A 13804-nucleotide genomic window follows, 5' to 3' on the forward strand; every position below is an offset into this window, starting at 1 on the left:
TGAAAAATAGACCAGACGCCGAACTGAAGCGCTGCCTCCGCGGGCGCTCCGCTCTGCTCAGCAGCCTGTGTGGACAGTCAGATAGGTTAACATGGGTGCTGACTGAAAAATGCCTCCGCTGCTGGGCGCCGTGCCTCGGTTCTGCATCCGGTGTGTCCAGGGCGTTATGTCAACAACGCTGCATCAGAGCGACAGGTGAATGACCTTTTCTCTGCATTCTGAAATCGGCAGCCACTTAAACCACTGACTGTGCACTCCTCTGCCAAGTGGGCAGGGGTGGTAATTGCAACCAGTCAAAATGCCTTCAGATTTTCCGGTCATTGTTGTAAAAAAAAAACAGTCAATGACTAAGAATATCCGGTTAACGCGACCCCTGATTGTGAGAGACTATGTTCCGAAACCAATGAGGTGTTTCAACTGCCAAAAGTTTGGGCATGTAGCTTCAAGGTGCAGGGAGCAATGCAGATGTGCACGCTGTGGAGGGAATCATGAGTATGGCAAGTGTGGTGAGGGAGTGCAGCCGAAGTGCTGCAACTGTGGACGGGCCCACAGCGCCGCCTACAACGGATGTGAAGTACTGAAAAAGGAAGTGGAGATACAGAAAGTCAGAGTGGAAAGTAAATTGTCTTATGCCGAAGCTGCAAAGCAAGTAAAGAGACAGGATTTGGGTCAGAGGGTGCATCCATGGGGTCCGATGGGGGGAGCCAGTGAGATTTTAAAGGACAGTTTAGTGGTTGAGAAGAAAAAGCTGGTAACATTTATCACAGGTGTAATTAATAGCCCAGCGGGAGTGGAGTCTAAAACGCAGAAGATTCAGTTGATAGTAAAAGCTGCAGTGCACCACCTTGGACTGGTAGGAGTGGCTTGGGAAGAGGTTAGAGATGAGCTCCAAGCAAGATCCAGTCAGGAAGGATGTGGTTAATACCTTTGATGGTATTGATACTCCAGTGGAATGCAAGGTCTCTTATTGCAAATGGACAGGAGTTTAAGAGTTTTATTGAAGGTTTTGTGACAAAGCCAGATGTAATATGTGTTCAAGAGACTTGGTTGAAGCAACACTTAGATTTTGTATTACAAGGGTATGTTATCATACGTCAAGATAGGGAAGTAGGGAATGGTGGTGGGTGTGCGACATTTATCAAAATAAATATACCGTACAGAGTGTTGGGAAAGGGAGAAGGTCACGAATATGTTGAGGTGGAGGTGTGGTGTAAGGGAAAGGAGGTTGATATAACCCATGTAAAAGGATTGAACTAGACATGTTGTTAGGAGTTCAGGGTCAGGGTAGGCATAGGGTAATTTGGTGTGGGGATTTTAATGCACACAATCCACTCTGGGGGGGTGGGCACCTAGATGTTAATGGCCAAGCAATAGAGGCTCTTTTAGAGGAAAAGGAGTTGGTGTGTCTGAATGATGGGAGAGGTACTAGGGTAGATGTACGTACAGGACAGGACTCTGCTCTGGAACTGACGTTGGTGTCTAATACTTTGGCTAGGAAATGTAGTTGGGAAATATGGGATGAGTCATGTGTTGGAAGTGACCACTATCCAATTATGACAGTTGTAGATATTGAGGTGGAAAGATTATCAACACGAGGAGGGGGAAGGTGGGTGTTTGAAAAGGCAGACTGGGAAAAGTATGAGGTAATTAGTGAAGAAAGAGTGGCAGTAGTTGATGAAAATCAGGATATTGATGAGTTAAATGAGAGTTTTTGTTCTAAAATAATTGAGGCAGCCTTAGAGCCAATCCCGAAGAGTAGAGGGAGGATGTTAAGGAAAGCTGTTCCATGGTGGACAGAAAAGTGCAGCAGGGCTATAAAAGAAAGGAACAAAGCATTTAGACTTTTGAAGAAGAGTCATAATTATAATCATTTAGTTGCGTATCAGAAAGCCCAGGCTGTAGTAAAGAGAACGATAAGACAAGCAAAGAGAGAAAATTGGCAAAGTTTTTGAAATAAGATTGGAAGAACAACTCCGGTAGGAAATGTATGGAACATGATCAAGAGAATGGGGGGTAATAGAAAGGAGTGGGAGTATCCAGTTTAAGAATCTAAAGGACAACTAGTAGTTACTGACAGGGATAAATCAGAGATGATGGTCAAAGCATTTGTCCGAGTACATGGTTCAGGAAATTTGACAGAAGAGGGAAGAAGAAGAAGAGAAATAACAAAAAGACAACACTTAGATGCATTAGAAAGGAGTATGACTATGGAGGATGAGTCAATTAACTCTCCATTCACTCTAGATGAAATGAAGAGAGCTATTTGTAAATCAGGCAATACTTCTCCAGGAAAAGACCTAGTATGTTATATAATGTTGAGACATCTTAGTAACAGGGTGTTGAGTAAACTTTTGGTTCTCTATAATAAAGTGTGGGAAGAAGGACGGCTACCAAAGGCTTGGAAAGAGGCTGTTATAGTACCTATAAGGAAACCTGGGAAGGATCCTCCGAAGCCCTCTAATTATAGGCCAACAGCCCTCACATCAAATGTATGTAAGATCATGGAAAGAATGGTCACTGAAAGGTTGACATATTTTACAGAAAAGAAAGGAATACTGTCGCATTATCAAAGTGGGTTTAGAAAAGGAAGGGGAACCTTGGATCCTATCATTTGCTTAGAACATGAGATTAGAAAAGCACAAATCAATAAAGAGTCAGTTATAGCAGTATTTTTTGATGTTGAAAAAGCTTATGATATGATGTGGAAAGACGGAGTTCTCATAAAGTTAAAGTTAATGGGGTTAGGAGGGAGAATATTCAATTGGATAAAGGATTTTATGACATATAGAACTATCCAGGTAAGGATAGGAAATGAAATATCGAGTCAATGTGTGGTGTAAAATGGTACCCCGCAAGGGAGTGTAATAAGCCCATTAATTTTTTCAATTATGATTAATGATGTTTTCTCTCAGATTCAACCAGACAATTATGATTAATGATGTTTTCTCTCAGATTCAACCAGACATAGGCAGATCTCTTTTTGCTGATGATAGGGCAGTGTGGAAAAGGGGTAGGAACATCATGCATATTAATGGAAAGGTGCAAGAAGCCATCGATAAAGTCGAGCAGTGGGCATATGATTGGGGATTTAAATTTTCAGTAGAGAAAACAAATACAGTTGTCTTCACAAGAAAGAGAGCTCTTCCTGATGTTAGCCTGCAGATGTATGGAAAAATATTGGAGAGGGTGAAAACTTTCAGATTCTTGGGAATTCTTTTTGATTCCAAGTTAACATGGGTAGATCACATAAATAAAATAGTTGAGAAATGTGTTTAAATGGGATGGGATGGGGCGCTAGCTTCTCATCATTAAAAGCCATCTATGTGACAATAATCCAGTCAGTGTTTGATTATGGGAGTGTGGTTTATGGTTCAGCCTCAAAAAGTCTGCTAGAGAGACTGAATAAAATTCAGGCTCAAGCTCTGAGGCAGTGTTGTGGAGCAGTAAGAACAACCCCCATCCCAGCCCTGCAAGTTCTGGGGAAAGAGATGCCATTGGACATTAGGAGAAAGCAGTTAATGACCAACTACTGGGCTAGCCTCAAGGGGCACCAAGAGCAACACCCCACAGAAGTGGTAATGCAGGAGTGTTGGGAACAAGGCAGAGGACAAATGACTAGCTTCGGGTGGGTGGGCAATCAGTATGCAGAGGATATGGGGATGGAAAATCTTTACGTGAGCCCAACAGTGGTAACTCCAGAAGCGTAACCATGGAAGCTTATTACACCACAAGTAGACTTGTACCTCCTGGACCTCAGGAAGACAGAGAAAGGGAAGATTTGAAGACTTGATGTCAGATTTCTCAGCTCATGTAAACCAGCATTACCCTCAGTACACTCAGATATATACAGATGGGTCTAAAGATCCAGAGCAGCAAACAACAGGGGCTGCTTTCTCTGTTCCATGCAGAAAGGTTCATGTGGTAAAGCGTTCCTCAGATTATTTGGGAGTTTACACTGTAGAGTTGTAGGCAGTGTTTTTGGCACTTAAGTGGATAGAAGAAAACAAACCAGGAAATACCCTAATATGCTCTGATTCTGTTTCAGTGCTGAGCAGCCTGACATCCTTCATATCCAGCCGTCAAGATATCCTGTTCCAGATTTTACAAGTACACGCCAGAGTCATACAGCAAGGTATGCGTATTGAATTTATGTGGGTACCGGCACATGCAGGTATAAAAGGGAATGAGGAGGTGGATAAACTGGCTAAACAAGCACTACAAAAGGACACCATAAATACACACATTTCGTTAAGTAAATCAGAGATCAAAACATTAATCTGGAATAAGTCAATGGAGGAATGGCAGGGGAGGTGGGACAATGAAACAAGGGGAATGTTCTCATATAGATTTATCAGTAATATAAAGTCAACAGACAGGAATATAGGAAGGACAAGGAGGGAGGAGGTAATATGCAATAGGATTAAATTAGGTCATTCCAATTTAAACAGTACACTACACAAAATAGGAAAACACCCAACTGGTTTATGTGTACACTGTCAGTCAGCGAAATCAATAACCCATGCAATCACAGAATGCAACACTTACAGCCAAGAAAGACAGCATATGAAGGAGGAGTTGAGAAAAATTGGAATACATGAAATTAATGTTAAAACTTTGAGGAGTCTGCCAAGTGGGCTGAGTACAAGAGTGTTTTTTGAATTCATTAGACGGACAGGTTTACACAGTAGAATCTAATCTCTGATTCACACTCCAGAGCAGAAGGTGGCAGTAATGCACCTAATACGCTGGTTGCCAACTGCCGTTAAAAGACAAGAAGAAGAAGAAGAAGAAGAAGAAGAAGAAGCAGAAGCAGAAGCAGAAGCAGCAGAAGAAGAAGCAGAAGAAGCAGCAGCAGCAAAGCTAGTGGCCACAGGCTGCCGGACTTCACAGCTGATCTCTGCAGGATTCAGTCTAAAGTCAGATCAGTTTTAATCACCAGCTCTTTGAGACATGAGTTTAAACCCTCAGACTGACAAGCTGCAGATTAAGAAAGTATTCAGGCTTCATTTAGGTTATTTTTCTGCTTCTTAACAGTGTGATCGATTTTTGTCAAAGGGTACAAATCCTAGAAGTCTCAGATCAGTTATTTGATCTGAAGCGCGATGACGAATAATTTTAGCATGTGCTTTAAATTAATGAATAAATGATTAAAGCAATGAAGTGAATGATATGAGAAAAACGTGTATAGGCTTACGTTTTCATACAAGCATGAAACTGTTTACATATTGGCAATTAGTGTACTTTATGCTAAAAGTTAATTTTGTATTCATGTATATCATGTAATACACCTACACACATTTTTCCTTTATTATTCATAATATTATATATCACGTGTGTTTATATCACTACATTGATATTACTCTATAGCATATATTTAGAGATTTTGTGGATAGAAATTAAGCTCATCCAGCGCAGATGATCATAAATGTATTTTTGTCTATTATTAGGTTTTGGCCTTGTTTATGTGTGTAAAACGGTTGAAAAATCTTAACTTTGAATAATTAGGGACTCTCTTTTTAAGGTGCACATAACAATCCAGAAAGGGGAAACCACAGTGAAGTGGAGGAGTTTTGTGGAGGATCGAAAGGCAGATGAGGAAGGAAGGGGCACTATTGTTAATATGTTGATATAATAATGTATTTGCCATGCTCCAGAATCTTAAGTATTTCAGTGTAGACTGTGATAGGTATTTAATTTTTTTTTAAGTGTTTCTGTTTTCAATTTTGTGATATGTTTGATTTCTTTTTTTTCTCTGCAGATCTCCCTGATGTGTGATGTAACCACTGCACACAATAAAACATTTCAAACCATTTCAGTATTTCACAGCCTTTGTTTCAAATTCCCACAACAAAAGTGATCACTGGACACCCAAGACCAGACATTTCCTATTATATGTTGTAGCGGGTTTGATCAATGCAGTGCAAGTTTTTGGCGTGCTAGTCAGAGCAGTCTGATGAATATTAAGAAATAAAGAACTAAAATAGTTGGATCAAACCATACAGAACAACCAGCAAACAATAATGATGCAGAACAGCACCCAGGCATAAATCAACAATTAAATCTTGGTATTTTTATTCGGGTGTAATAAAATTTTAAAACTGTAAATTGTAATAAAGCATTAAAAGTCCAACTTCTTTCAAACAGTGGTGTTTGGGTGAGATGCTGATTTAGTTGCAGTTATACAGCCGTCCAGTAGGGGACGAAAAACAAGGGGTCTAGAACTGCGGGTCCAGAACTGCGGGTCTGAATCTGCAGTCTCCGGGTCTGCAGAGACATACTATTGGACGGGACGGGCTGTTGATGACTTGTGGGAGGAGCTGTTGATGAAGCCGCACATGCGAGCCACTGGCGGTGGATAAACAGGAAACAGCTGATAGCAGGAATTAGCGAGCAGCTAGTAGACAGACACTGTAAAGATGAGCAACTGGGGAGACAAAGAATTGCGCTCCCTCCTTGTTCTCACAAACGAAGAGGCCATTAACCGTCAGATGACGGGGACGGTGAAGAACGGGCCAACTTACGAGAGAATCGCCGAAGGACTGACCAGCCGCGGCTTCTGTTTACGTCACACGCTGAGCTACACGTTTTGTTACTTGCTCACGCCCCCCATTGCCCCGAAAAAGGCACATTCTGTATAAACAAAAGTTTGCTGCACTCCCCGATTTTGCTTTTATATTGCCAATGCTGAATAAAGACTGATTGGGCTTTCCTGCAAATTTGCACAATTCCTGTTTAAAAAGGGCTTTTAAAGACTAAAATGGCTGTCAAAATCATCACTGCACTAAATGTCCCCGAATCTTAAAAACTGCTCCTTTAAATGGGTGCAGAATAACACACACCTAAAAACATCTCAACTGTAGAATATCTTGGCCCAAAACAAAATATATTAAGAGACAGACTAAAACAGATTGGGTCTAAAAAATGAAGAGAGCTTGGAAACTGCAGTAATTCATAGGGAAAAAATGTAGCCTACATTAATTTTTATTTAGGCTACATTTTTATATCGTCTATTGGTCGGCCATTCGATGAACTACAGTTTCGGCTTTGCCACCAAGTCATGTTTGTGTCTGATAACGATACATTTTGTAGATTAGAACCCGGTTGTAACATTGTATCCTCATGAAAAGTGATTCAGTGTAGCGTTGACAGGGGAGACACGGGAGATACCCCTGCTGTGTAGCCTACATGAATGAGCTATCTTGACAGTGTGAATGAGGCTCCATGTTAGCAAGAGCCGGTAGGTGAGGCTTGTTACCTGTAACAATGGCCGTCTTCCCATTCAGCCTCACTAAACTGGAACACCTGGCTCCTCTAAACACAGCGTAATACACTATCACATAGAAGAAAAGTGCACCAGCTACGAGGCAAACCAGTGCCGACATCACTGCACTGTATGAGCGGAGCGGGTAGTGTCAACAAGACTTTCAAAATAAAATGTTTGTGGCCGAACAAAGCGTGTTATACTGTTTGTTAAGCATCAAAGAACGAAAACTACAATTGAAATTAATGCAAAACATGGCACTTTTGACAAAAATGGCAAATAGATACTATATGAGTATTAATTTTATTTTCACAAATACCATAAGAATTTACTTTGGAGGAAAATCGAACGCCAACAGTTTAACTTCCGATCGGGCTTCCTGGTGTAGCGTTACTGAACCGCCAGATGTCGCCATATATACACTCAAAGGAACATTTATATTGTCAAAGAGAAAGGACAATCCAGGACGTCTTTAATATGGAATACTCCAGTTTGTACTGCACCTAATACAGCTGCAATTAAATATTAATGAATAATAACAATAATTAAATAATATTGATAACTGAAAAGGTCTGCTTCCGTCATGGGTTGACCGGTAGGCTAAAATGGCTTTACCTTAAACACACAGAAGCTTCAGTTTATCGATAGCCTACATGACCGAAAATGTGCCTTGAATGTGTTAATGTTATCTCAGTGCACATATTCAAATTCATAAGAGTTTGAGGGCCCCATTTGTTGTACTGTAAAAGTGACAAGAGAAGGTGGGGTCACACCTCAAACCCTGTAAAAGCAATAGGACAATAATTAGAGTAGGCTATTAACAGTTGTGAATGTGGTTAATTATTAGGGTGAGGTCAGGCAATGTGGGACATCAATCAAGTGGAACAAGTTAGATTTTAAACGTTTGGCTGTTAAAATATTGGCAGCCAATCACCAACTGTATTATTGCATTGTTGCAACAAATCCTTTACATGAAACAATCATTTTAATTAGTCTGACATTACTAGGACAGGCAGAAAAAAGATCCCAAAACTTGCAAGTTATGTTTTATTAGACAATATGGCACGAAGGAAACAGATAGCAAAAGCGCAGGGAAAGCATTCAGCAGAAAGGTTTGACAATCTTTTTTAATGAATAGTTTGGTTACACTGATGACTTCTTGACTACTTGAGTATAGCAGTTTTGTATGTATGGAGTAGTGTGTATTTGTACGGTAAACATGAGAAAAGCACAAGTGTGTATTGAATGTGTGCGCTGTATTAGGATGATACTTATTCAATCTGCAAATGACCAAAAGCATTTACAGTATTCCAGAAGGTCAGAACTTTACACAACAACTTGAACAAAGAGGAGATTTTCTGGGATATTTGATTACATTAATTATCTGGCTAAAACTGTGCTCAACTTAAACTGTAAACACTACATTGTATATAACATGACATTACAAACACTGCACTCCACTGATAAAAGTTGCTAAGTCATGGTGACACAACCAACAAGTCTGACTGGTGTTTTATGTTATTACAGGAGGAGTGCTGTGGCATGCAGTGAAAGGAGGGTGTGCCTTGACCTGAACCCATTCACACAGGGAGAGTTTATCTGGATGTCGGTTATTTGGATTTTACATTTAATTCAACTTCAATTCTGATTGAGTTCCAGGCTTAATAGAATATGTTTTATACTGAGCAGAAACTTTGATCTAACTTAATCTAAGTGATACTTGTTAGTCTTGAGAAAAGCTTTTTACAAAACAATCAATCAGCTGCAACACAGTCACTCACTAACACTGATTTTTCCCACAGCTAAAGAAGTAACACTGAGAGGTTCATTTAGAGAGATTGCTGTGCAGGGTGATCTGACCCGCCGGAACAGGACTCCCACAGAAAAGCATTCTGATGACCTTGATAAATAACATACCAGCTGCTTTATGAATCTTAAGCAATCACATGTCAGCAAGGTGTGGACAGTTTCACCATGCACTGTTGAATGGAAAGGTTTTTCATCAGGTTGTTAAACAGATTTTGTTACACAATTCAAATGTGAGACTAGTTGTGAGCCCTGCAATAGTCTGGCGACCTGTCCAGGGTGTACCTCGCCTCTCGCCCAGTGTCAGCTGGGATACGCTCCAGCCCCCCTGCGACCCTCAAGAGGATAAGCGCTTAGAAAATGGATGGATGAATGGACTAGTTGTGAATTAGACAAACTGATATGTGTTGCTGTAAACCCCAATTCGCTCACTCATCTTAAATTGTTTTGTGGGAAAAAGCTTGCACTCAAAACTTTAGTTTAGTACAGTACAGTAACATAAAGATTTTGAGTACACCAGTTACAACATAAATGTGTCACATGTCCTTTGTCTAACAGGAATTTTATGTCAGTTTAACATAACTTTTTTGTTGTTTGAACTATAAACATATATTGTGACAAGCTTAGCTTTCTCAATTGCAAGAATAAGGCAAAGAGATGAATTCTGATCCCGGAAGTGCATTTGTGAAGACTTTACATTAAAATTTTGTGTCATGGATGGATTGGGGTTTACAGTAGCAGGTACTTATCTGCATCACACTGAACTGAAAAGGTAATGCTTGCATAACAATCTCCAAACAACTACCATATAAGCAGCCATGCCAGCAGTAACATGACATATGATGGCTGTGATGTGTGATTTTTTATTTTTTTATTTTTTGTCAGTCAGCCAAGAGAGGAGGAGGAAGACGACTTTAGCCAGTTTTCTGTTAAGCTTTTTTTTGTGTTTCAGTGTGGCTGCATGACTTTAAAAAAACACTACGTAGTAAACTGAAGTTATTTTCCTATGTAAACAGCGTTGTCAGCTGGACCCACCTGGATGGAGGCGTTGCATTAGAATGTGCTGATAACAGCTGATAGCAGTGATCATGGGTAAGTTTGATTTAGGTTTGCCAGTTAGTGAGCACTGTCAACAGTAGGCCTACTGCCAGCTTCTGTGTTTGCAATTAAGCATAACAAACCACCAACCATTAGCTGCAGCAGTTTTTTCATTGCATAAGCTCTGTTTGAAAAGACTCCTTTCAGAAGGAAAAATAAAGGCAGTTACAGCTACATAATGTCAGTACAATTCCCTTTTTGTTTCGACATTTTTATACTGCTGTGAGTTTAGCTCCAGGGTTGTTCATGTTACATCATTATCATGTGCTGCCATGGAATTATGTCACAGGCCAATGACCTATTACTGCCCGAGTGATGTTGAACCAGTAACCTGCTCTGTGCCCCAAATCATTTTCACTATAGTAACCCCAAATGACTCCTGCCAACTCCCACTGTCTATCAACTGCGTAATAAATAAAAGAAATACCTATGAACCAGTATTAATTATATGTTCAAGATATGATAAACATATTAAACATAACAAAAACATTAAAGGAGACATGTAAAGTCTATATCTTCATTAAGACCAGGATATTTTAACGCATCCAACTGATGAATCCAAAAAGCTTCCCTTTGGTTAAGTGTCTGTATTCTGTCACCAGAGTTATTTCCCTGTTGATAACTTGATTTAAATTATTCTCATTTATCAAATACTCATGGGCATAGACGCATACAGTAAACACGTGAGAACAGAAATCTGGAGCAGATGTGATGAGTATGTGGCTCTGCAGGTCTTGCTTTGCACTGCAGACAGTTAAATGTGTGTCATCACCCGAGTGAAGACACTTTACATTTGATCTATGGAACAATGCTTAATTCATCATAGCAAAAACAGTATAACTCATCTCTTATGATTACAGTGATACTTGTGAGATTATTTTCTTTATGTACTCATTTGTTAATTCATAAACATCCAGGCTTGCTCTCAGTATGTCAAGAATTTCTGATGGGGCCCACTTGTACATGTCAGTATGAATGGATTAAACAAATACCAAACCCAGAGAGATTTGCACATGCTTAGGACCAGAGTAAAGACCCAAGCTTCTGGTTTTATTCAGGAAGAACAGACGGTTCTCTACTTGATAACCTGATGATCTATTAAAGCACCTGAAAACTTGGTTTCTTGACTATATTTGTGTAACACTAATTGTACTGTCTAAATAATCAACAGTCAATGTTCATCAGTGATAAGTAACTGTTGATTAAAACTCAAAAACCTGCTTCACTGAGGTGGGTGTGGTTTGAGATGATTCACTGGACTATCTGCCATCACCTTATTCTAACACACCTTTGCTGACTCTAAACCAATGAAACCAGAGACCTTTCATGTCGAATATGGTTACAGTATAAGGTAGTAGTGTGTTCATGTAGGAACCCATCATCTAAAAGAATAAAATGCTTTTATAAGGTCAGCAAAAAGTCTCATGGAGTAAAAGTAACTTGTTTATTTATATTGGGCATTGGTAATTGAAATAAATGCAGTCAAAAATCTGTGGATATATTACATTTTAACAAGCTGTTACACATAATCTGTGATTACTTTAGCTGTGAGTACATATCTTCTGCATACAACATGGAAAATAATCACCAACATGAATACATCAGGAGTGCTGTAAAAGTTATTGAGTCATGGCAACTAGTCTGTATAGTCAGACTGGCTCTATTCTTATTTAAGCCCTTAGCAGTGAATGGCGTGCCAGACCTTTACCTTACATTACCATATCTTGCCTGCCAGCTAAACTTTTCCTGTTAGGTATCAGGTACTTTGAAGGATATCCTCCCATGATTAATATCCAACAGAAATTTTGACAGCCCAATATGAGGAATCTGATGGTAAGCTTTTTATGCAAGACCACACAGTCTCTCACTGAGCTCCCACAGCTTCTTTGCCATAGCGTCATCCTTGGCTTTAGGATAGACTTCTCTCACAGTGCAGTTGGAGAAGTAACGCCCACTGAGATGTTCGATCCCCTCCTGGACAGCACAGTGCAGGGTGGTCTGGGATCCTTGGATGGTGTTTTTGAAGAAAAACGCAGTCAGGGGTGTCAGGACCAATTGCAGTACAGAGCTAGCGTTCCTTGCCAGCTCAGAGTTGATAGCTCCTGCAAAAGCATAAAATAATGTAGTGTGAGTTGCCCAGTCTTTAACCGCTATGTACCAAATCCGCTGGGTCAAAAACATACATACGAGAAGGCTTAATATTTGGTCAAATGTTCCTTGGGCATTTTCACCTCAGTTAGTTGATGACCACCCACAAGTTTCTGGTTGAATCTTTGACCAATTGCCTTCAGTGCAGTTCAACTAAACTCGTTGGCTCTCTGTCACGGATGTTTTTCAGCACAGTTCACAAGTTCTCATTGAGGTTTAAAAAACTATAGCGCGTAACTTCTACAGGTCCATAAATGTCCGTTTCACCCAAGCCACTACTAGAGGAGATGACACAATGCTGATTAAGTCAATCGGCTCCTCTAACATCTCGCGGTATTTTTCAATATATATCATTTTTAGTATGCGCGTAGACCAGCGACATTCCCGCGCTGGCGCACAGGAAATGCTTCCTCACAACAAGAAGGGAGGGGGAGGAAGAGCGGAGAGTGTCATAGCAAGAGGTAGAGTGCAGGTAGAAAGAGAAAGCAACATGGAGGAGAAGCGGCTGAGACACGGTTCAGAAGTGGATCCTACCACAAAGAAAAAGCCTGGACGTTCGGCTGAAGGTCTATTGGCAAAGAAGGAAAGTGACCGACGGAGAAGACAAACAAGGATTTGTATTGGCGTCGCTTTTCCTCGGTAGGGAGCCCTGAAGGAAGAAATTGGGCTCAGGGCAGACACGGATGTTGCCTTGCTGCTGTTGGATAAGTAAGTGACTTGGTTTATAATTATATTATGAGTAGTATGAGTTGCTGTTACATGTACTGGACCTAGTACTTTATTACTCGGTATACCGGTACTATAATAGTACCGCGGTACTAGAGTATTCCAAACGGTACTATACTGCATTTGGAAAATACCGGTACTTTGAAACTGATTCAATTCATTAATTTAGTTAATTTATTTTACTCATTTATGCACACAAACACCTTTCTTGTTCCTATTGGAGCACAGATTGCACAAGTGGTGTGTATGACAACACCTGTATCAACATCCGCAGCTGGCGCACATGAAAAAAGACAAGAGAAAGTCTGCCTCGCAATGGGAGACAACACGAGACAACACAAACTTGGTGGAACATTTGAGTTACCAAACCGTGACGTCCGTACCGAGGTACTTACCGAACCATGATTTTTTTGGTACCGTTACACTCCTACTATTTATTGTTCTAAAGATTTGTATCCAAAAGGACTTTTCCTTAGGAAAAGTACCGAAGAGTATCGAAAAGTATCTAAATTCATATTGGTATTGGTACCGAAACAAAGATTTTGGTATCGTGACAACACTAATATAAACGCAACACTTTTGTTTGCTCCCATTTTTCATGAGCTGAACTCAAAGATCCAAAACATTTTCTATATACACAAAAGACCATTTCTCACAAATATTGTTCACAATATCTGTCTAAATCTGTGTTAGTGAGCACTTCTCCTTTGCCGAGATAATCCATCCCACCTCACAGGTGTGGCATATCAAGATGCTGATTAGACA

At 40.2% G+C, this 13804-nt stretch overlaps 2 protein-coding genes across 2 annotated transcripts in view; both read right to left on the reverse strand.

Moving 5' to 3' along the window:
- The window catches only part of LOC126397529 (dehydrogenase/reductase SDR family member 13-like), a 16751-nt gene extending 9358 nt beyond the window's left edge, over positions 1-7393 (reverse strand). The window contains exon 1 of the mRNA XM_050056386.1: positions 7256-7393. Within this exon, the coding sequence (XP_049912343.1) occupies positions 7256-7382 (127 nt within the window). The 5' untranslated portion in view covers positions 7383-7393. The remainder of the gene's footprint in view (positions 1-7255) is intronic.
- A 3951-nt stretch (positions 7394-11344) lies between these two features.
- The window catches only part of LOC126397537 (dehydrogenase/reductase SDR family member 13-like), a 23772-nt gene continuing 21312 nt past the window's right edge, over positions 11345-13804 (reverse strand). Inside the window, exon 5 of the mRNA XM_050056396.1 lies at positions 11345-12267. Coding sequence (XP_049912353.1) covers positions 12008-12267 — 260 coding nt within the window. The 3' untranslated portion in view covers positions 11345-12007. The remainder of the gene's footprint in view (positions 12268-13804) is intronic.

This window comes from Epinephelus moara, chromosome 2 (assembly GCF_006386435.1).
Source record: "Epinephelus moara isolate mb chromosome 2, YSFRI_EMoa_1.0, whole genome shotgun sequence".
Taxonomy (NCBI): Eukaryota; Metazoa; Chordata; class Actinopteri; order Perciformes; family Serranidae; genus Epinephelus; species Epinephelus moara.